This window comes from Talpa europaea (assembly GCF_964194135.1).
Source record: "Talpa europaea genome assembly, chromosome: 7".
Classification (NCBI taxonomy): Eukaryota; Metazoa; Chordata; class Mammalia; order Eulipotyphla; family Talpidae; genus Talpa; species Talpa europaea.
The window spans coordinates 94,299,818-94,323,384 of NC_140074.1; the positions used below are offsets into that span (position 1 = coordinate 94,299,818).

The 23,567-nt window shown below is 47.1% G+C and overlaps 1 protein-coding gene across 1 annotated transcript; it reads right to left on the reverse strand.

Annotated features, from left to right (window-relative positions):
• Positions 1 to 956: 956 nt before the first annotated feature.
• Positions 957 to 23,232, reverse strand: LOC311172940 (myosin-3; the record flags this gene model as incomplete). The annotated part of the gene is made up of 38 exons (XM_084236551.1): positions 957 to 983; positions 1,828 to 1,965; positions 2,073 to 2,168; positions 2,326 to 2,430; positions 2,511 to 2,681; positions 3,572 to 3,697; positions 3,779 to 3,982; positions 4,095 to 4,403; positions 5,353 to 5,477; positions 5,752 to 5,917; positions 6,535 to 6,718; positions 7,077 to 7,273; positions 7,431 to 7,549; positions 8,546 to 8,672; positions 8,775 to 9,164; positions 10,312 to 10,402; positions 10,475 to 10,620; positions 10,730 to 10,906; positions 10,996 to 11,238; positions 11,418 to 11,894; positions 11,982 to 12,105; positions 13,424 to 13,541; positions 13,626 to 13,713; positions 14,564 to 14,634; positions 14,747 to 15,053; positions 15,149 to 15,319; positions 16,018 to 16,167; positions 16,244 to 16,362; positions 17,353 to 17,491; positions 17,575 to 17,678; positions 18,511 to 18,609; positions 18,695 to 18,758; positions 19,500 to 19,592; positions 20,189 to 20,297; positions 20,641 to 20,668; positions 21,098 to 21,254; positions 21,711 to 21,854; positions 23,029 to 23,232. 38 exons carry the CDS (start codon positions 23,230 to 23,232, stop codon positions 957 to 959), a joined length of 5,907 nt encoding a protein of 1,968 aa, XP_084092677.1.
• Between the last annotated feature and the right edge of the window lie 335 nt (positions 23,233 to 23,567).

Sequence of the window (23,567 nt, forward strand, 5' to 3'; positions counted from 1 at the left end):
CAGGAAATGTGGGAAGCAAGTCAGAGAGTTATTGTCTTTGAGACAAAATTATCTGACATCAGCAATTGGTCAAATCTGACATGCATTGAGCATGAAGTGAGCTCCCCTGGTCTTTAATGCCCACTGAGTCAAATTGTGTCATTTCCTAATCTTCTAAAACTGATAAAGAGGGGAGGTTGGCAACTATTTTTGGTAAGTTTAAACGTGATGAAACCCAAATGCTTTCAGGCTAGAAGATGCTATTTCCAGTCGCAGGTAGTATTCTGACTTCCTACCATACTTTTCCTCTTAGGGTAAAGATAGTTTTTTACTTGGATGAAGGGGGAGATTTTCTGTTGTGCAGCTTTGAAATAATAGCAGACTGGGCCAGTCTACTCAGTGGTAGATTTAGAATAAGCATTCAGAGGGGCCAGAAACTGCTTTATTCACCTGTGTCTTCTTATTACTTAGCACAGCACAGTAAATCTCTGCCCAACAAGCATTCACTGGATTTCAGAGGTCATTCCAGAATGTGGAGAAGGGGACTCTGTCTCTTGCCTAACAACCCCATTCAACTTGAAACAGGGTTCTCCCCAGGTGATTCTCTGTGTTTCCCTCATATCATTTTGAGGGACAAGTCTTCTGGGTGGTCCCCCTGTCAAACCGTGGTTAGCTTAGGAGTATTTTTTCTTTCTGATCTAAAGTTCAAACTAAAAGCAATCTGTCCCTGTCTTCACATACACACACCAATGAATTTATCAAGCCATCTGCTACCAAGATTTCAGCATTAGGCATAAAGATCACCAATGAAACACTTCCATGAAGAGCAGAGAAAATAAATACAATGAAACAGCACCCCAAATTGAAAACAAGGCAAAGTTTATTGCAGGTTAAGAGCAGTCACATGAAAATGAAATCTAATGACCATGAAAATATACATTTTGCATATTTTCTGTCCTGTTGCAGAACTGGGTAGTTCACTCTTCACTCTCATGGACCACCATCTGGAGAGAGAGTAGGCATTTTTAGTTATGTCAGGTGCCAGAGACTCATTTATTCTGGCTCCCTCTCCCTGCAGGCACCCAGGGGTTGTTTGCGTGTGTATTTCAATAGAACATGGGGCATTTTTAGACCTCAGGAGAACACATGACTGCATACATGGAAGAAGTCATCTGATAGCCTGTGAAACTGGCTCTCAAAGAGACCCCAAAGGCTGGAAATTCCTGCAGGTATTCTACCTACTGTACAGTGACTGAAGACTACTGCCAGCAGAGGGCGCCAGAAGATCTCACTGGAAAAATACTCATTCCGTTCCAAGAAGGTGTTTGAGACTTACAGACCTGGGCTCCAGCAAAGCTCTTTTCAGCTAAGTGACTTGAGCAAATCCCTTCCTTCCTGAGCCAGAGACTGTCAGTTCTAAAACTGAGGATTCTCAGGCCTCCCTGGTGGCGCAGGCGGTTGAGCGCTGCACTGTGAAGCTGTCTGCAGCCTCTGCAGCGCGGGTTCGATCCCCACTGGTCAGCCGGCGAGAATCCCCCATAGATGGAGCAGCAGATCTCTCCTGTCTTGCCCGCTGCTCCCCTCAGCAGTGTATTTCAGTCAGTCTGCCTGGTTCTGTTCCCTGCTTTGTCTCCAGTGAATCCTCTCACCCTCCCGCGCATCTGGCCTGTACCCCGTTCTTGTATAAAAATAAATAAATCTTTAAAAAATAAAATAAAACTGAGGATTCTCTAAGGTTCTCTCCAGCCCAAAAATGTCTACATCATTGTGTGTTTTTCCCAGGCCTTCTTGGGGGTGCAGCTCTAAGCCATACCTGCTGCTCCCCCTCTAACCAATGGGGTCACTTACCCTGCTGGAGGTGAAGTCTCGGGTCTTTGCCCGGAGCTTATTGACTTGAGATTCAGCAATATCAGCACGTTCTTCAGCTTCCTCGAGCTCATGCTGAGCTTTTCGGAATTTGGTGAGATGAGCGTTGGCTTGTTCATCCTAAAACCAAAGAGCCCAGGCAGATAGACCAACATGCACCTCTCTTAGAGCTCACAGGGAGTAAAGATCAGGCTGCTTCTGTAAAATCTCAAACGTGTCTGACTTACCGCCTCCTCAGCCTGCCTCTTGTAAGACTTGACTTTCACTTGAAGTTTATCCACTAGATCTTGTAATCTCAGCACATTCTTCCTGTCCTCTTCACTCTAAAAATGAGAACATGAGAATGGAACTAGAGATGGGAGCACAAGGTCTGACCAGTTTTCAGGGGCTAAAGTGTTGCTCCCTGATTTCTGGAGAGGAATCCAGAGTGGTGTTTGCACTTGACAGAGAAAATGCCTATAAGGTTTTCTAAACATGCACCTGGTAAGTTAACTCCTTGACCCGCCGTTCATACTTCCTCAGGCCCTTAACAGACTCAGTATTCTTCTTCTGCTCCCCTTCAAGTTCAAACTCCAGCTCTCGGATCTGGGAAACAATTGGGAAATTAGTCTGGGGGTGTAGAGACCAGAAAGCTGTGCTGAGGCAGGAGTGCTTTTTCCAAGTACCCGCGTCTCCAGTTTCTGGATCTGCTTCTTCCCGCCCTTCAGGGCCAGCTGCTCAGCCTCATCCAGACGAAGCTGCAGGTCCTTCACCGTCTGCTCCAGGTTCTTCTTCATGCGCTCCAGGTGGGCGCTGGTGTCCTGCTCCTTCTTCAGCTCCTCGGCCATTATGGCTGCCTGAAATGCAAATCACACCCTCTAGATGCAGAAGCAGCTCAAGTACCTTGAAGCCATCACATCCTGGGTCCCAAGAGGACCAGAGCTATGCTAAAGAAAAAATGGCCGGTGTGTAAGATCACCTAAGAAATGAAACCTTCAAGGACTGCATGGGAAATGGTTTCTTCCCTTTCTTAAACTGGCCACCTCGGAGCCTTCCCCTATCCTAAGGATATTCTTTTTTTTTTTTCCATTATCACCAATGTATGTTTTCAAGGAACCTGGGATTTAGAGAAAATTGAGTTGAAACTAGCATCACAGGTTTGGGGATAGTGAGATTAAATGAAGACCTGTAGAGAACTGGGGTGTGTGACGGTTCCAGGGAGCGAAATAGTCACAATGTAACGTTCTCCGTCGAGCAGCAGAGGGCGCCGTGGGCCTGAGCCGGCAGGGCGGGCGGGGCCTCCGGGAGGTTAGGGCGGCTGGGAGGGAAGCCCGCCTCCTGGGAGGTGCGATTTGGTGGGACGCTGACATCGAGGGTGTCATTTTCATATTCAGAATAAGTCATGTGCTGAAGATTAAAGAGCATAATATCTCTCCCGTAGACGTAAGAAACAGCATATAATCTCTCCCTGCCTTTTTTTTTTTTTTTTTTTTTGGTGGGACCCTCGCTGGCTGCCAGGGAACGAACCGGCTCCCGGTCTGTTTAACTGTACACTCCATTATTTCTCATTCCCACCTCTTAAATAAGCAAGAGGGGGCACTCTGAGTTCCTGGGGCGATGGGGAGCAGTTTGGAGCAGAATGCACACCAAGTGTGCCCCAGGGGAGGCCCTAACCTGCCTAAGTTGGGGAAGGCCAGGGTCTTCCATGAAAGTGGCACCCCTTGGGAGCAGAAAGGAAAAGGCTTACATCCGTGATGGCCTTCTTTGCCTTCTCTTCTGCGTTCCTGGCGTCCCTGCTGGCATCCTCAACCTCGCTCTGCAGCTGCGTGAGGTCTGTCTCCAGCTTCTTCTTGGTGTGGATGAGGCTGGTGTTCTAGGGCGGGAGGAGCAGGTGTTACCCAAGTGTGGCAGTGGCCAGACGCCAGGTTCTGTCCCCTCGCCCTCCTGCCCTCACCTGCGTGTGCAGCAGCTGCACCCTCTCATTGGAGTCCAGGAGCTCCTGTTCTGCCAGTTTCCGGGCCCGCTCTGTCTGCTCCAGCGAGGCCCGCAGCTCCTCCACCTCGGCCTGCAGCAGGTTGGCTCTGCGCTCCACGATGGCCAGCTGCTCCTTCAGGTCTTCCTGGCCCCGGAGAGCGTCGTCCAGGTGCAGCTGGGTGTCCTAGCCGGACAATGGAGAAAAGGGCTAGGTGAAGTGGAGGTGCCTCACCGTGGACCTCGTCTTTGGGTGTTGAAGGACAGGACGGGGGTGTCCCACCAGGGGGCGCTCTCACCTTCAGCTGTCCCTGGACACTCCTGAGGTGCTTGAGGGTCTCTGCAGCCTGGCGGTTGGCGTGGCTCAGTTGGATCTCAATTTCGTTCAGATCCCCCTCCATCTTCTTCTTGATCCTGATGGCTTCGTTTCTGCTCCGCACCTCCGCGTCCAGGGCGCTCTGCATCGTCTCCACAGTTCTCTGGTAGTTCCTCTTCAGCTGCTCTATCTCTTCGTCTTTCTCGGCAATCTTTCTGTCGATTTCTGATTTCACTTGTGTCAGTTCGAGCTGGATTCGGAGGATCTTGGCTTCTTCATGCTCAAGGGCAGCCTTTAAAGAACAAAACCAAGCAGAAGTCATTCCAGGCACTATTCCTGGAGAGTAATAAGCTTCAGTGGAATATCTGTAACTCTTACTCTACTATATTCAAAGCTATCTTAAAAAAAAAAAAAAACAACATAACTTGGCCTTTTGCTTTGTTTCTTTATAGTCCACATATAAGTGACACCATCCAGTATTTGTCTTTCTCCTTCTGGCTTATTTCACTAAGCATCATCCCCTCCAGTTCCATGTACATTGCTGCAAATGGCAAGAGTTCATCTTTTCTTATAGCGGAGTACTATTCATTCTGTATATCTACCACATCTTCCGAATCCAAACCAATAACAAACTCTAGAAATCTGGCTGTAGAACTGAGGATACCAGAGAAGGAGGGAGGGAGAGGAGAGCAAAGTGGGAGGAGACATACTGGATTACGGTGGAGGACCTTTGGTGCCTGCATGGTGGGCATGGTGTGGTAACAGACACCTGAAGGCAGGTGCCCATATGTTCAGATCATCGTTGTAAAGCAATGTTACCGCAATAAAAAATAAATCCCTAATTTATGGTCAGTGGAGAAGTATGTTTCATTGCCATTCTTTTATATAATAAAATTTTTTATATTATTTATATTTATATTTTTTATATTTTATATTATAAAATTTTATATTATAAAATCATCATATTTCTTAAGGGCATAAAGTGTCTTAGAGATATTTTAAACTCATCTAAGAGTTTGTGGAATCTCATTTTTGGACCTATTTTAATATAACGATTTCTCAAAAAAAAAATTCAAATTAATTCACAGGTCTTACTTTGTGCTATTTGACAGCAAAGGAGTAGATGTTAGACCACAGAATTTCCTGAGGTAACAATGAAGGGTGAGGTCAGCTAGCTCCTGGACCATATTGCCACCATTACTGCACCTCCTCCCTCCACTGTGTCCCTGCTTCCGACTCACCTCTGCTTCCTCCAGAGCCAGCTGGACATCTGCCTTTTCCAGCTCCATCTGCTTCCTTGATTTCTCCAGTTCGTGGATGGTTTTACCATTTTCAGCAATTTGCTCTGTAAGATCTGCTATCTCCTCTGCAAAGAAATAATTTTGATTGCATCTGAACAGCCCTGTGCAGGTTTCCAGGCCTGGTAAGAACCAGTGGAATACTCTATCATAATTCTGAGGATGGTGTTTTCTAGAGATAAGATATTGTCTATGGCCATGCCATCTTGAACATACTGGAGTTTGTCTAGAGATAAGATATTATCTAGAGAGAAACTCAAAAATCACCAAAGTCATGCCCATCCCAGCGTACACTCTGGCAAGCACATGAAGGGAGAGCACAGCCTGTTTCAAACTGCTTACGTTCTAAGTTCTTATTTTCTCGTTTCACTGTTTCAAGTTGATCCAAAGCTTCTTCATAGGCGTTTTTCAGTTTGAAGAGCTCAGTGCTCAAGGAGCGGGACTCCTTCAGAGATGCCTCCAACTCCGCCTGGCTCTCCTCACACTTGGTTTTCCATTCGGCCAGCACCTGGGGCAGGATGGAGGAATCTGTTGGCTAGCTCTTCTCCAAACATCTAAATACTTAAACCATCCAGGAAAGTCCTCTATAGCTGGGGCTGCAGTTGGCAGTGTCTCTTGCCCAGCTCTGTGTTCCTGATTATTTGTCTTTCCAAATATTTACTCAAGGCCAATCGTTGACTAGAAACAACTGCCATCTCCAAAAAGCACATGGATCCTTTGAGAAGGAATTAACTGGACACAATTGCACTTCTACATATTTCATTAGAACTTTGGCGCAAGTCGACCTTATCTGCCATCTGGAAAGGGGACTTCCAGAAGGCCTCTCAATGAGAACAGACAGCCTCCCAGACAGACCAGTGATGGAGGGGAAGGAAAATGTTTAGGGCTGAACATTATAGAAATGGGTTTGTCCCCACTGACACTGTTTGAAAGGGACCTCCACCCCCACCCCACCCCCATTTCATTTTACAGAAGGGGAAGCTGCAGCCCGATGATGTCCAGGGACTTCCCAAGGTCACACTGCCAGTGGGAACAAAGGTGGGGCTGGGTCCCATGCTTCCCCTTCCATGACTGTTACATATCCCCTACATGGTGGCTTCTGCCTGCATGGAGCTGACCCCACACCTTGTCAAAGTTCCTCTGCTTCTTGTCCAGAGCAGCGGCCAGGGAGTTGGCTCTTTCAACATCAACCATCAGATCCTCGACCTCTCCTTGCAGCCTCTGCTTGGTCTTCTCCAAGGAAGCACACTTAGCATTCACTGCCTCAACCTGTTCCTCTGAATCTTGAAGGCGCTGAGCAAGTTTTTTCCTTCAAGAACATGAAAGAGAAGCAGATGCTATTTAAATTTCAATCTTCTTAAACATCACTATTCATCAAGTTAGAATCACTAATCTGTGTGATTCAAGCACCCACTTGCTTTCATGGGCCCAGGAGAATTTCCTGTCTGCTAAACATCAGTGATCAATAATCTGCCTTATCTCTCACTGATCAAAGTTGCTTGTCTTAATGAAATGTGCTAACTCAGGTCCCCCTAATGACACAGCACTGCCTTAAAAGATGAAGGAGATGAGAAGACATCTAGTAACAAAACAAAGTAATCCCCAAGTAGTTCTAAAGTGAGTGACTTTAAAGAGTTCTAGTTCTAAAGGCAGATCGAGTTGCATACTTGGCCTCCTCCAGCTCCTCGGTGCGCTGGATGGCATCTGTCTCATACTTGGTCCTCCACTGGGCGACCTCGCTGTTGGCCTTGGACAGTGCCCTCTGCAGCTCAGCTTTGCCTTCCTGCTCCTCCTCATACTGTTCCCTGAGCAGGTCACAGTCGTGGCGCGAGGACTGCAGGGCATGGGCCAGGGCGTTCTTGGCCTGAGGAAGTCAAGAAAGAGAAGAGTTCCCGGTGACTTAACAATTTTGTGTCACATGCATGACAACCAAGTATGTCGCTGCTGTCATCACTGTCACCTAGTGCATAAAGTTCCCTTTGTCCCCTGCAGGTGGTGTTTGAAAAACCAGATGACTGTACCTTGCTCTCTTCCTCTAACTGCCTCTTGAGCTCTTCTATCTGTTGGGTGAATGCTTGCTTGCTCCTGGAGAGTTGGGATACTATGCTTTCCTTTTCTTCCACTTGGCGGTTCAGTTCCCCTGTGTCCGAAAGGAAATATTTTCACTTTAGCCATTCATTCGCCAAGTTCCTACTGTGTGTTTCTCTGGGGAGACAGTAGACAATAAGTTCTGGTCCTTTCTTAGGGACAAAGAGATGTGACCGTGAAAGGGAAACTGAGAATACAACCTGATAAGATACTATTGTAAACCCCTAAAACTCTACAGTCACTTTTGCAATAAAACCTGCTGAAAACAATTACAAATCTAAACATTATCAAAAGTACCTAAAGACTTCCAGTGAAGCTTCCAGTGGCTGGTGTTTGCAGCTGTTAATTTGTAATTAATACAACTTGCCTTAGGCCTTCCTATCTCCAATAATTTGCAATTAAACTCTTGGGTGACTATCCTATGCCCAGGTTTTTATGTTTACATGGATGTAAAAGAAAAAAGAAGTCAGGTGGAAAAACTTGTGACTCCAGAGGTAAGTTTCTTAAGTTGAAGGGCAACTAAAGTTCTTTTCATCATTGTCTTGCAAAGGATTCACTTATGAGAATAGACTGGGAGACCAGTGTTACATGGAGCCATATATTACAGACAAAAGACCCAAGTATGGTTCCCCTGTGTTTTTATTATACAAATTGGCCATGCTGCTTTACTTACTGTCTAAAACACTTGATTGCTGATAATATGCATTTGTGTGAAGCAAGAAGTAGAAAGGCCCTGGGACTTGGTTTCTAGACTGATTTCTGCCTTTTTCACATGCATTTTGTTGCAAGTCCATATTCATTTTGAAAGAGTTTGAATATTTGGGGTCACTCTCCTTCTGGCCTGCTCTCTCCCTTGCTTTTACTGAACTCTTACTTTTCCTCCCTTTAGGACATACTGAATAGACCTTTCTGTGGGGTATGCCTACTGCTCTCCAGAAAATAGGTTGTCCTGGAATGAGTTTCCCCAAATGAGCACTGCCCCTTAGCTTTGTCCAGTTGCCCCCTTTTAGGGTGTGTGAGGCGTGTCCCCTCCGGGCCCCTCGCTCACCAGCCTCACTCTGCAGCCGGGACTTCTGCGCCGCCAGCTCGCTCATGCTCCTCTGAATCTCCTCGTTCCTCCCCCTGGCCTCACTTAACTGATCCTCCAGCGTTCGGCATATTTTCTCCAGATTTGCCTAAAGCATTGAAAAGGGGGCGAGAATGAGGTCAGTCTTCAGACTTGACCGACCACACACACATCCCTCGTGTGGAAAGCGCGCGCCCACCCCGCTGAGCACCTTGGATTTCGACACACTCTCCACGTTGCTGGCGAGGTCGTCGATCTCCAGCTTGAACTCGCTCTTCTCCTTCTCCAGCTTCTGCTTGACCCTCTGCAGGTTGTCGATCTGCTCCCCGAGCTCGGCCGCGCTGTCCGCGTGCTTCTTGCGCAGCGCCGCCACCGTGGCCTCGTGCTGCAGCGTGGCCTCCTCCAGGTCCCTGCGCAGCTTCAGGAACTCGGCCTCGCGCTTCTTGTTCAGCTCTATCTGGGTGGAGGTGACGCCGCCCGCCTCCTCCAGCCGCTCGCTCAGCTCCTCCAGTTCGCGGGCATAGTCGCTGCGCTGCTTCTCGGTCTTGGCGCGGGTGGCGCGCTCCGCCTCTATCTCCTCCTCCAGTTCCTCAATTCGAGCCTGCAGAGGGCAGCGACCACCCCGGCAGTCAGCCCCGGGGCGACTCGGTGCCCACAGGCTGCGCCCCACCCCATCAGACAAGCCTGTTCCTGGGCTTCTCTGAGTGCAGTGAGAAGGCTGCTGATTTTTTTTTTCTTTTATATATTTTTTATAAAACTATATTTTATATATTTTTACATCATTGTTCATTTTTAAACAATGTTTGCTTGCCCCCACCCCCTCGGGTGTAGTCCCCATAGAGTTTCCTTCCCCAAGGCACCCGTGCACCATCACCTCAGTCCCCTGTGCTCCTCCCTCCCTCCCTCTGATCCCGCTCCCGCCTCCTCCCCTGCAGGATGTCTCTGGTTTCTAGTTGTCTGTTTTGGTTTTGTTGTGTTGTGTTTTGTAACAGACTACCTGGTTCAATTGGTTTCAGATCCTAAAGGACAAGAGAGAGAAATAAATCTTTTCTGACTTCTCTTTGAGGCTTGTGTGTACAGATGCAGTCTATCTGACATAAACCTGAGCAAGTAGGTCAAACCACCTTGAACTGAACTCCAGGGCAGGCTGGAGACTGAGAATTCCGAGGAGGTGGGTGAGGCTGGGGCTACCCAGAGGCGGAGACTGCTAGCAGAAATTCAGAGCTCCAGTGTCTGAAGTTTCTTCATACTTCATGTATGAAGTGCCCTGTGACTAGTCAATGACCTTGAGCCAAGTTCACATTTCTTTGCTCTTAACCTACTTCTCAGGCAATATAATATAACTCCTTGGCTCTCAACCCCAGTCCCTAAAACCTATATCATGTCACTTCCCTTTTAATTGGGAGGGTAGATTTGAATTTCTCTCCTACCTCCTTGCCAATCAATTCACAATAAAGCTGACTTCCCTTAGAAACCTGATGTCCTAATCTGATCTATGCATTTCAGGTAGAGACTCCATTTCTCAATAACAATTATGATTGTCCCCTGAAAATATTGCCCAGTTAACTAAATGTTGACCCAGAATACTTCAATCATGTATTTATTTTAAATTATGGATAAATTATTCATCTCTGCTGTATCAACCTAACAGAAAGGAAACCAATGGTCCTGCCCACTTGGCTCCAAATGACAACGGATAGCACTGTGAGTGATTCTCAGGGCACAGAAAATTCCCAAACATCTCCTACCTGGAGTTCTTTGATCTTCTTCTGAAACTGGAGGCCCAAAGTCTGCTCATCTTCCACTTTGCTTTGCAGTTGACTATATTCAAAGTCCTTCCTGTAAAGGGAATGCAGACTGTGTGAAGACCCAGTAACTTATAAAATTGAACTCAGAGGTTTTAGGGCTTACTTCTTGAGCCTTTCATCCAGCTGCTGTTTGTCATTCTCCAGGTCTAATATGGACTCTTGGGCTAGTTTCAAGTCTCCCTCAAGCTTCCTTTTGTTCCTTTCCAGGTCTACACGGAGTTTCTTTTCTTGCTCTAGGGAGCTTTCCAGCTAAAAAAGTGACCATTTGGTTTTGAGAACAAATTCTTTGCTCCAGCGGAATCTTGGGGTGCTCTTCCAACCCTGAAGTCTGAGACTCCTAGTTAGCGTTATTACTTACATCATCGACTTGCTGTTCCAGCTTGCTCTTGATTTTGCTCAAAGAATTGACTTTGTCCTCTTCAGCTTGGAGATCATCCAAGGTCTGCTGGTGGGCCTCCTGGAGGGCCTTCTTCTCCCGGGTTAACTTTGCAATGGTTTCATCTAACCCAGCAAGTTCTTCAGTAAGGTTTTTAACCTAAGAAAACACGACAAATGATTATAAGAAGAAATAAAGTTTGACTTACAAGAACTACATCACACTGGAAAGACCTACAAAGAGGATACCTTGTTCTCGGTGGCATGCTTCTCCTTTTCCACCTTGGCCAGTGTCAGCTCAAGGTCATCAATGTCTTTCTTCAGTTCTGAACATTCATCCTCCAGTTTCCTCTTCTTGGCGGTCAGCTCAGCATTGATCTCTTCCTCATCCTCAGCTCTCTCTGTCACCTCTTTGATTTTGGCTTCTAGCTGGAATTTGGCTTTAATCAGTTGATCACACCTTTCCTCAGCATCCAACAAGTTTTCACTTTCCTTTAAAAAAATGATAATTTCTTTTAATAAGGAAAGGTTTGTGGCATGCCAGTATTTTATTATACATGAAGTCCCTTATGAAGCATCCAACCAAAAAGCAGAAATTCCACCAAATCCAGTTTTCCTAAGTCATCAAATATAAAAGGAAATTTAAAAAATAAATGATTCCTAATACATACAGCTTGTACTTGGAGCTGTAGGTCATTCTTCTCTTGTACAAGAGTCACCAATTTTTCCTCTAGCTCCTTCCTTTTAGCCTCTGACTTGGCGAGTTCATCTTTGGTTTTCTGAAACTCTTCCTTCATGGTGGCCATCTCCTTCTCAGTCTCTGCACTCTTGAGGAGGGGCTTGATCTTGAAATACAGCTTCATCCAGGGCCAGTGCTTCACATTCATGAATGAGCGTATGTTGTACTGAATGCAGAAGATGGATTCCCTGTAAATGAAATACTGATTATTTCTAAGACAGACTCCCCACTTCCCCCAAAGAGCTCGTATTTGAACAAAGACCCTGCTAGACCTTCGCTGCACCATCTTCTGGAACTCCACACGCATGAGAAACCCTCTGCATACAGCTTGTGTCCGGGTGATCAGTTTGGCCAGGCGGTCATCCCGCATCTCTTCCAGAGTTCCCAGCAAGCCAGCTTTGAAGAACACCTTAGAGGGAGAAGGATATGATGAGTTTGTTTTCTGGAGAAGCCTGAAGGGTGGAACAGCCAGCATCTCTCGGAATTGATGCATTACCTTGGTGTGTCCAAATTTGTACTGAGTGTGGTCTATATCGATGGATGCCAACAGCTTTTCACAGGCTTTCTTGCTGTCGATGAACTGTCCCTCAGGGATGGCACTGGCATTCAGCACTCGATATCTGCCATTGTAAACACAGAAGGGACTTAGCAAAGCATAAACCCCGAGACCATCTAGTTCATGCCTTTCTTCCTATAGGCAAGAAGGTCAAAGTCTAGAGAAGGACATAAACTTGCCCAAGGTCACACTGCTAGTTTCCTTTAATCTAGGCCTTTAGCTCTTTTTCTGCCATTGCATATCAGATAAGCTCCTAAGAAAATGTGGAAGAAATATATATATATCTTGGGAAAGTGGTATGTTATTCATTTTACATGGACGTCTATAACTGCACTGTTGAAATGGGTCCTTTCATATCAGTACCTGTTCCTCTCAAATTCCAGTATTTATCCATCTCATCAAGAAGCACATCCAGTTGACCCTTGCACAAGATGGGTTTGAACTACTTGGGCCCACTTATACATGAATTTTCTTGTAAACATGTGATAAAACTTATGGTGTCCATTAGCACAGTACAGTACTATAAATGTATTTTTTTAAACACATTAGCATTTTTTTTATAGAGGCATGTTTTATTTATTTATTTATTTGTGTGTTTGTTTTGTTTATACATGCACTGGGTACAGTCAGAAGTGCGGGAGGGTGAGAGAATTCACCAGAGCCAGAGCAGGGAGCAGAGCAGGCAGAAGGACCGAAGCACACTGCTGAGGGGAGCAGCGGGCGGCAGGAGAGGTCTGCGCGCCATGTGGGACCCTCCTCCAGTGGCCGGGGAGCAGCTGGGGATTGAACCGGTGCCGCAGAGGCCCCGGGCAGCTTCGCAACCCAGCGCTCAACCGCTGCGCCACCGGAGAGGCCCTATAAATGTATTTTTTCATCCTTATCATTTTCTTAACAGCATTTTCTTTTCTCTTGTTTACTTTATTGTAGGAATATAGCATATAATACACATAACATACAAAATATGCAGTAATCAATTCCATGGGTTATCAGTAAGCCTTCCGGTAAACAACAGGCTGGGTTTTTTTAATTAATTAATTTTTTGAATTTTTTTTACATCATTGTTCATTTTTAAACAATATTTGCTTCCCCCCACTCCCTTCAGGTGTAGTCCCCATAGAGTTTCCTTCCCCAAGGCACCCATACACCATCACCTCAGTCCCCTGTGCTCCTCCCTCCCTCCCTCTGATCCCTCTCCCGCCTCTGCCCCTGCAGCATGTTTCTGATTTATAATTGTCTGGTTTTGCTTTGAACAACAGGCTATTTGTGAAGTTTTTAGGGAGTCAAAATTTATCTGTGGATTTTTGACTATGGGGGCAGGGGATTGACAACCCTAACCCTCATGTTGTTTAAGGGTCAGCTGGTAGAACATTTTTGGTACACACCTTTGTTTAAAGTCCCCATAAAGAATCCGATTGGGGAAGCCCTTCCTGCAGATACGGATGCCCTCCAGCACACCATTGCACCGCAGCTGGTGGAGGACGAGGCTGTGTTCCATGGCCCCTGAGAACACAAACAAGAAATATCAGCTTCACATAGAATTTCTTGAAAACAGAGCACCACCTAGAGAGCCTGCAGGTGTCTTACCTGGGGTTTTGGTCTCGTTGGGAATTATACAGCGCACAAAGTGAGGGTGGGTAGTTCTTAAATTTGACATCAGCTTGTTCAGGTTTTCCTAAGGAAAAAGATTAAATTTGACAGCCTACTTTGAGCTTTTACAAAGGGATGCACTGTCATGGAAAATAAGACATGTCTTAAATTTATCATGAATTATGAAGAATAATGAAAAGATTTAACTTTCTTTTAATAATTCTGTGGTTTAAGGTATAAGCAAATAACTGACTTAATCATCTTTTGCTTCACAGTAAGGCACAGACTAAACAAGTACAAAATACCCTCTGAAATCAACTCAGGAAATGTATCCAACTCCACTGAGAACATTAGATGCTATTTCCTTTGTCCAGTCAGGTGGGGAAATTTGCACTTAGAACTCACCTTCCAAGTCAACCAACCCAGACAGTTGTAGTACAAAATGATAAGTAAATTCACATCCCATACTTGTTAGACTTCATTTATATATTATCATCTGCTACTCAACCTCACTAGGTGAAGTAACCAGATAAAGATCACTTTACTCTTCTTTTTTAAAAAAGATTTTTTTTTTATTTATGCATATAAGAACTGGTGTGTAAGTCAGAGGTGTGGCAGGTGAGAGCATTCACCAGAGACAGAGTGGGGAGCAGAACAGACAGATCTACTGAAATACACTGCTGAGGGGAGCAGTAGGTGAGACAGGAGAGGTCTCCTGCGCCATGAGGGTTAGCTCCCTGGCTGGGGATCAAACTCATGCCACAGTGGCTGGCGATAGCTTAATAAATAGCCTGATAACCTTGTGACTTTAACCCCTGCGCCAGCAGGGAGGCCCCACTTTACTCTTCTTGAATAAACCAAGTTTAGAATTTTTACATGGCTCCTTTTGCAATAATTTAAACCAACTCAGGCAAATACACTTGTGTTTTTCTTACCCTGAAAAGGGCAGAGACAGTTTGGAAGGAAGAACCCTTCTTCTTAGCAACTTTCTTCTTTCCACTGTCAGCTGAAAGAAATAAAAGGTGGCATGTGTGTTCTATCAAGAATTTTTTTCAGGCCTGTGAATTAAAGGGGTGAAGGGAAAGCTCAAATTCAGGGCACTCTGTAGAGTCTGTTACCATCAGTCGTAGCAAAGGTGGCATAGAGGTGTGCCAGGAGCCTGTTGGAAGACTTCTGGTACAGCCCCACCACGGTCTCATTCAGGGGGTCCTTGTTCTTGTCAAGCCAGCCGGCAATGTTGTAGTCCACGGTGCCGGCGTAGTGCACCAGCGAGAAGTGGGCCTCGGCCTTGCCTTTGGCAGGCTTGGGCTTCTGGAAGTTGTTGGACTTGCCCAGGTGCTGGTCATACAGTTTGTTCTTGAAGGAGGTGTCTGAGGCCTTGGGGAACATGCACTCCTCTTCCAGGATGGAGAAGATGCCCATAGGCTAGAGAGGGAAAGCAACATGCATATGGGGAAAATATGAGCTGCAGAGAGGAGTATGGAGTATGTGAGAGCTTGCAGATGGATGGTATAGGATACCTTCTCAATGAGCTCAATGCAGGCAGCCAGGTCCATCCCGAAGTCAATGAACGTCCACTCGATGCCTTCCTTTTTGTACTCCTCCTGCTCCAGCACGAACATGTGGTGGTTGAAAAACTGTTGCAGTTTCTCATTGGTGAAGTTGATGCACAGCTGCTCCAGGCTGTTATACTAGCACCAAAATAAAATGGTCATGTAGATTATTAGGCTTCCTTCAAAAACCAAAGCACCCCCACTCCCCGACCCCACCCCACCCCCATCCTTCTTCCTCATTGCCTCAGGCCCTCGTCAACACATTTGTGCTTTGAGATGTGGCCTTGCTCAAATCACACCTCCTCCTTGGAGTCTTCTCCAAACTCCTATCTAGAAGGTGTTTCTCCCTCTGCTGTGTTCTCATGGTCTGGGGCTCTTCTGCAAACCGACCACAGTAGCCCCTTATTTTGTAGTCATTCTTTGGGGTGTTTTATGTGCGTCTCACTTTCCTCTCTAGACTATATGCTCATGTTTTATTCACCCTTGTATGTAGTGGATAATAAATTATTTCATAAATGGCTATTTGTTTCTAACCCAGAACCAGTAAGATATTTATGTATATGTGGCATAACTGGTTTAGTATCAGTAAGTCTCAACATGTGGGGTGCTCCCCTGCTTTTTTTTCCTTTTCACTCATGTAATTCCACTTGACACACATCTTCCCTCCTCCTGAAATAATAGAAACCCTCTCAATATGGTATTTCTCTTCTACCTGGTCCATCCTGGTTTTCCTAGAAGATCCGATAGTGTGATATGTTGACCACCTTGACAGATTCTCTACAGGATTGTGAAAACATACAAAGCCATATGACAACATGAATATAAGTAATGCAAACCTCAAAGATCTCAAAGCCCGCAATGTCCAAAACACCAATGAAATGTTGTCTTGGTAGCTTCGTATCCAGTTGCTGGTTGATGCGAGTGACCATCCACAGGAACAATTTTTCATACACTGATTTTGAAAGGGCATTGACAGCATGGTGAACCTGTTAGGAGAACGATCAGTGAGTGAGTATGAAGGCAGTGGCAGTGGAGTACCTGTGCCCCTTCCCAGCTGCTTACCTGATCCACAGTTTGACCTTTGGTGACATACTCATTCCCAACTTTCACTCTGGGGAAGCACAAAGCTTTCAGGAGGTCTGAATTGTTCAGGCCCATCAGATAAGCTGTCTTGTCAGCCACTGGCAAGAAAAGAAAGGCAATGACAAGGGTGACCCCTGATGCTTGGCAGAGTAGAAGGATGCTTTGAAAGTCATGCAGATTTTTCAAGGCCTGGCTAAATTCACCCTGGTGTGTTTTCTATTCCATGTCTCCAAACGGGTCATAGGTAGCCTATGGAAGCTAAGTCACTCAGGGCATATGACAGATTTTATGAAAAAGCCTGGCTGGGTTCCAGAAAACTGGATCATTCTCATTGTAGCTGAAATGGATTGTTCTAGCATTTCAGCAAACAGGTCATCACTGCCTATAGGTTCACCCCTCCAGTTGGGAGGATTAATTGCAACAGGGTGGTCCCCAGGAAATGGGGAGGTTCCCTGCCCCACCCAAGGGAGGGTGGAGCTGAGCAGGAAGAGGAGAAGCTGCAGAAGAGACTAAGGAAGGAAGGAAGCAGGATGGAGCCAGGACACCTGGAAGAGGCGCATGGAGCCTAGAGACACGTGAAGAAACTGTGCTTGTCTTTTGGTCGTGGACTGGGTGACACAGATGTGGGTGAGACCCGTGGGGAGGTGACAATGGCAGCTTTTATCTTGATGTTGATTTTGCTCTTTTCCTTCCGGGCTTGTCCGGTTGTTTGTGACCCTTTTCTGTGGGTCCCCACTGGAAGATGCTTTAGACTTTTAGCAGGCTTTGGGGCCTTGTTCTGGGCCGATCCCATATGGATGGACTTTTACCCACGAGGGGATGGGTAACTTTGGGTGCTTGATTTAGAAACTAGATTCTTTGCCTTTCCTGTATTGTTTCCTAATTAAAGTTCCTTCCCATTAAAGTCTCCTATGTTTTGTGTTGATGCGGCAGATGGCAGAACCCATTTAGAATAGGCAGGTTTGCGGAGCTTGGGCTGCCCTCTCCCTGTCCTATAACATAATCACTTTAAAGGAGGCAGCAAGTAGTTTCAGTTGAATAGCCAATCACCCAGCTCTGGCTTCTGGTCTGTTGCAGGGATTTTGTACCTTCAGTGCCATCTGGCTCTGCCTGCTCTTCCCTCTGCTTCTGCTTGAACTTCATGTTCCCATAGTGCATCACGGCCCCTGTCAGTTTATAGAGTCCGGATTTCTCCTCTGGAGTGAAGCCCAGGATGTCAATGGCACTCTACATCGAAAGACAGCTCATCAGCCAGAGGACCCCAGGGATGGAAGAGAACCACCTTACCTCTTTCTCTCGGTTTTACTTACATCTGTAGCCAACAGCTCCTCAGCATCATCAATGCTGGCCACCAGGATTTCACCCTGGCTGATGAATGGGTAGTCGTAAGGGTTGGTTGTGATAAGCAGCAGCTCTGAAAGCACCAATAGTTATAGGAGATTGCATGGATTCAAAGAAGGCATCCCCAAGTGGCCTGAGCCCCTGTATTTTGGGTTTACTTTCCAAATTGAATTTAGAATTACAAATCTCTTTTACACAGTCTGGCCACACTCAGGCTGTGACTGAATATGAAGTTGAGGGGAGACTGCAGCTTGCATTGCCACGTAGATTAAGAGCCCCAGAGAGAATATTTAAATTCTCTTGCTTTGCATGTAAATGGTGCATCTCAACGTAGCTTGACAAAAGTTAATAGGAAGACTGGCTGAGAGTGGGTCAGGACGGGAACCCACTCTGCAGGAAGCACAATTTCGGTTTGTATAATCATTGTCGTTTCCAAAGCCTGTTGAAAAGTTGCAGCCTATTTCCAGGCCTGAGGCCAGAAGGCTGAGCAAACACAAGAGAGGAAAGAAGACCACGGCGTGCAGGGAGGTCTCTGTTGGGTGCAGAACAAAGGGCAGGGAAAATACCCACAGGCCTTTCCTGTGGTTTTGCACCTGCCTAGCAAGGTTTGGTCAGAGGCTGGTTGCGGTGTTGGAACACAAGGGGGCGCTAAAGGACAGTTGGATGCTGCTTGTTGGGAAGGGTGTTATAAACCCGCACTGAATTTAGCAGTACTTCACTCTTGCGCTCCTTTGGATTTGGTTCCTTCAAACTGGCACATCACTGTCAAAATAGTCACTCCCATTTTTAAAAGAAAATGCCTTCGGTGGCAGTCTAGCCATCTATGTAAAAGCACAGATCTGTTTGATCCAGTCATCTAAGAACCCCAATACCTTTAAGACCAACCCCTCCGGCTACTTCCTCACCTATGAGCTCTGGCTTCTTGTTGGAAAGGATCTGGTAGAAAATGTGGTAACTTCTCTCAGCCTTCAGCTGGAAAGTCACTCTTGATTTCTCCAGCAGATCTATGAACACAAACACAGGACTGACTGTTTTCCAAACTGCTTCCTGTCACCTGGAGACATCAAGTGACCCTGGTCATTTACTTACAAGTTTCAATATCTGCAGAGGCCAGCTTCCCCGTGGTACCAAAATGGATTCGGATAAACTTGCCCTGTGTAGGGGGAGGAAGGGACAAGGCTAGTGTCTTAGTGTCACTGTGCACCCACTAGTCTCCTGCACAAAGGGACTGGGAGCTTCATCCCCTTGTGGCTTGAAATTAAATATGCCCTCCTCCCGTCTCTTTCCAGTTTGATGTGCCTCTTTTTACTCTACCGCTTTGTTCCACACTGCCTCCTAATGGCCCCACTCCTAGTTGACAAAGTAATAGAGTGATTTTTTCCAAGCTAGAAATCAAACCACATCACTTCCCCACTTCTAGAATCCATCAGTGGCTTCCTGACCCAATCTACACGCCCTCGCATTTCCTCCAGGCTCCTCCAAGACCAGGCCTTTCTGCCTTGTCTCAAGGACTCACCTCCTTACCCACCTCACTGGGGTCACTCAGATCCTCTTCAGGTTCCTTGCCCACACTAGGCCCCTCCCTGCCTCAGGGAGAGTGCATTTGCTTTTTTCTTTTGTTTCTGCTCCTCCTGCAGGTGTCAGGGCCACAGGCCCACCCCTGCACCAGGCTTCCCCTGGCAGCCCCACCTAAAGGACACCATGTCCCCAGTTGCTCTGTCAAAGTTGCTCTGTCCCTGCTTACTGACCCTCACATGTCATTAACCAACTCATCTCTGTGATGTGTTCTGGTCATTCACTGTCTAGCCCCGCTGGCCTGTAACTTCCATGAGGACAGAAACGTGTCTGTCCTGTAGGCCTTGGAGAAAGTCCCCTTAATTAAACTCAGACTCACAAAGCGGGAGGAGTTGTCGTTCCTCACGGTCTTGGCATTGCCGAAGGCCTCGAGTAGGGGGTTGGCACTGATGATTTGATCTTCCAGGGTCCCCTAGTGTAAGGGATCAAGGTGGACACTGTGAGAAAAGCTGTCCAGCACTGTCACTCAGCTACCTAGACGCACTGGAAGTCTCTGGGGTGGCCCATCCATCCCACCCCAACTTTCCAACGTGAGAATCGGCCAAGTATCACTCAAAAAATGTTTGCCATTTTGTTACACTTTGGCTATGGTTGGGTCTCTTGCCTTAAAATTCCTTTAATGTTCAATTCCTTGATTCTCCAGTTAGTTAAGGTGTCTGCATTCATTTCACACTGCTGTGATGTTGTCATTTCAAAGTAGACACTACAGTTCCCTCAGGTGGCTTTATATAATTCTGCCATAAGAGAACAAGCTCTCTGAACTGCTCCCAAACTGATCTTAGTTAAGATTTAGAACCTTCTGTTCTAGGAAATCACAGGATCTGGTCCTGTAAGATCAAGCACACACTGGTGTCTGAGATGACTGGCTGCCCTTCAGCATTTAGATTCTTGGCCTGCTCCCCTTTGTGTCAATGGTGAAGAGAGGGGGGGTTGTCACCAATCATTGCCCCCTCATTAAGACAAAGGTTAGAAATGAAAGAAAACCAAGCCTTTCTCTCCAAAAAATACCTTCATTTTGGAGTCCTTCTTCTTGGCGAGGTCTCCAGTAGCTGCAATTGTTGCAAAGTACTGGATGACACGCTTGGTGTTCACAGTCTTCCCTGCCCCGGATTCTCCACTGTTTGGAGTGATCAAAAGAGAGAGAAATGAGTCCTGTTAAAATAAGCAGTCTCCCCGAGATTCACAAGAAGCTTGGACTTACTCTAAGTTCCATCAGACACACACCGACCAAATCAGCATGAGAGACCAATGGTGAGGCCCGCGACTGAGTTGGCTCAAGCGAGGGGAATGCAGTTTCTAGGGCCTTACTCATACCTCCTCCCATGCCCAATTTATCTTTTCATCATACACTGTGCTCTAAACACTTTCTAATGGACAGAATAGAGCAAGCGGCCCCTTACCTTCTGCAGGGAGAACATAGAACCACGGCTACAAAACTATCCTATACCTCGGATACTTACGTGATCAGGATGGACTGGTTTTCACGATCTGCCAAAGGAAAAAATAATGTGGAGTCAGTGGCAATGCAAACAGAGCTTCCCACTTCCCCATGCTCATGCAGTCAGCGTTCACTTGCACTTCCTCCTCTTTTATTAGTCCTCGATGGGAGTGAGAAGAGCCTCTTTCTTGAGAACGAGTCTCACAAAGGCAAAGGCCCTGCTTACAGCCAGCCTGTGGCTTCTATATGAGGTTAAACTATATGAAATTGTCAATCTTTCTTTTAAGTTCACAGAAATGTCAGTTTCATATGGTTTAATCAATACTCTGAAATCCAAACTCCTCACCACGGCCTACAAGGAACAGCTCTGGTCACACCCCCTCTGCTGGAGGTCAGATGGGCAGACCTGGGCCACTGGGCCTGCAAAGCCCTGTTGCGTGCCCACTCCCCAGCTCCAGGCTTCGTTTTTGGAAACCTACCAGTCAGCATGAACTGATAGGCGTTGTCGGAGATGGAGAAGATGTGGGGGGGGGCCTCCTGGCGTTTCTTGCCTCTGTAGGCGGCCACCACCTCGGGGTTGTACACCGGCAGCCACTTGTAGGGGTTGACGGTGACACAGAAGAGGCCCGAGTAGGTCTGTGGGAGAGTAAAACACAATGTATGTGTGTGTGTGTGTGTGTGTGTATGTCTGTAAAATCTTTACCTTTATCATTATTTCACTTCACAATAATCTTGTAAAGGAGGGGAGATATGATTTCCCTTTATAGATGAGGCAGCTGAGACTCAGAGAGGGCAACCCCCACAGCTAGAGGGGTTGATGATACACCCCAACCCCTTCACCCCATCTTTCCTGCTATCCCGCTCAGTCTCCCTTCTGCCCCCTTCCTCCCGCCCCTATTCATCACACAGTTTTTCCTCATCTGCCTTTTCTCTTCTCCTTTTCTTGTTTTTTCCCTCCCTCTCTTTTGTTCAACAACTTCATGAACACTAATCTTTCAAAATCCCGTCATCCACAGGAGCCTCTCCACCTCCAACCTCGTCCCTCCCCCCCTCCCCACAATGTCCCGGGAAACCCCTCAGAGATGCACTCACGTAGATCATCCATGAGGTGTAGCGGTCCTTGAGGTTGTACAGCACGGCCGGCTCATTCAGGTGCGTCAGCATGGCCATGTCCTCTATCCGGTCGAACTTGGGGGGGTTCATCGCATACACATCCTCTGGCTTGACCACGAGAGTCTGGAAGGGGAGAGGTGCAAGGCTCACCTCAAGTCTGCACTTTGCTCACTGCAGAGACATCTCATCCTGAAGAGACCTCTGAGCTAAATGGCAGCACTAGAGATAAGGCCACATGACAGGGAGGGAAGACAAAGGCTGTGGGGGTGATGCTAGGTGATTATTCAGGGCTTTTGCTTTATCCCTCTCCATGGCCTGAGGTGAGGGAAGGAGGATAGAAATAAGAGGATCTCTGTGGATGGACCTGGGGATGCACAAAGGGGAGCCAGCAGGGGCTCTTCGGCTCAGGTACGAGAGCTGGACCCAGCAGCCGAAGGGCCTTCCTCTCTATGACGGGACACAAGGGCCACAGAGGCAGAGACAGATTCACTTAAGCTGCCCACATGTAACCTGCCCTTCTTGTGAAGGATCTCGGCCTCTCTACATCATTCATTATGTCCAGCCTCCCTTGCGCCACCCCCGCTTCTTTGTAAGCTCATTTTTTACCTCCTTTGTCTGAAATATACAAAGAGCCACCCTTGGGGAGTTTCAACACTTGATAGCCCTGAGGAGTGTTTCAGTGCCTTTTTCCTTCACCACCACCCCCACCACGCCCACCCTCCAACCCAATCACATCATTTCCTTTACTCTTCTCCCTGGAGTTTTCTTTTCCAGCCCTTGTCGTACACTCCCTCAGTGACCTGGCCCAAGTGCAGTGGGCTGCAGGGCTCATGGCCTTCACACGGGGCAAGCTGCCACTTTGCCTGGAGGTGGTGGGCCCTTACAAGCCTTCCTCCCTGCCTCAGTTAAATGGCAATTACTAGGAGAATCAGGGAGAGAGCTAGGTGCCCAGAGGAGCGCATACTAAGCAGTCATTTCACTATCAGTTGCCAACTCCACATCCTGGGGGTGCACAGAGCAGTTCCCCTCTGACCTCAAGCGCATGAACATTCATCAAAACACCTCAATGACAATTGCTTTCATCAGTCTCAGTAAGATTCTTCTCCCACCTCTCAGCCCAAGGTAACGGTTTGCTGTGCTTTCTCTGAGAACACCTGGGAAGGATAACAGTGGTGCTGTGTGAGTCGGTCTGGGACCAGGGCCCATGGGGAAATGTCAGGGGTGAGGGGATGCTTAGACTCAGCAGCCAGGAGGAGCAGACTAAAGCCAGCCACCTGCAGCGGGGGAGGAGGCTTACCCTGTTGTCCTCGGTTTCCACCGTGACCTTCCCATCCTGGGAACTTTTAATTTTCCCCTTGACATATTCTTCCTTTGAGTCAACCACGAAGCAGTAGGTTTTGGCATCAAAGGGCTGATTCTGAGCCTCGATCCTCTCTTTTTCTGATTTCCGGAGGAAGGGAGCAGCTATGCCAAACACTTCCATTTCACTGTCGCTACTCATGGTGTCCACTGCAAGGCAAACGCCCAGGTGAGCCCAGCTGCCGCCTGGGCCAGGCTCCAGACCTTCTCGTGCTGCCAGCTGAGGTGGACTCCCAGAGCCAGCCTCCAGGGGGTGCTCCACCCAAGGCCCCAAATGCCGGGAAAATCTACTGGGCTCATATTTATTGAGTATGGTCTGAGTGGAGGGCACAGAACCTCCCATTATCCAAGCCTCAGGTTGGTGAAGGGGCCACAGAGGTGAGTGCAGCTCCAGGGACCTCACTTTCCTCTTTCATAAAACCTAGACATTGTCCAGGGAGTATTTAAAAATAAATTCCATAAAAAAACAAATGTCAC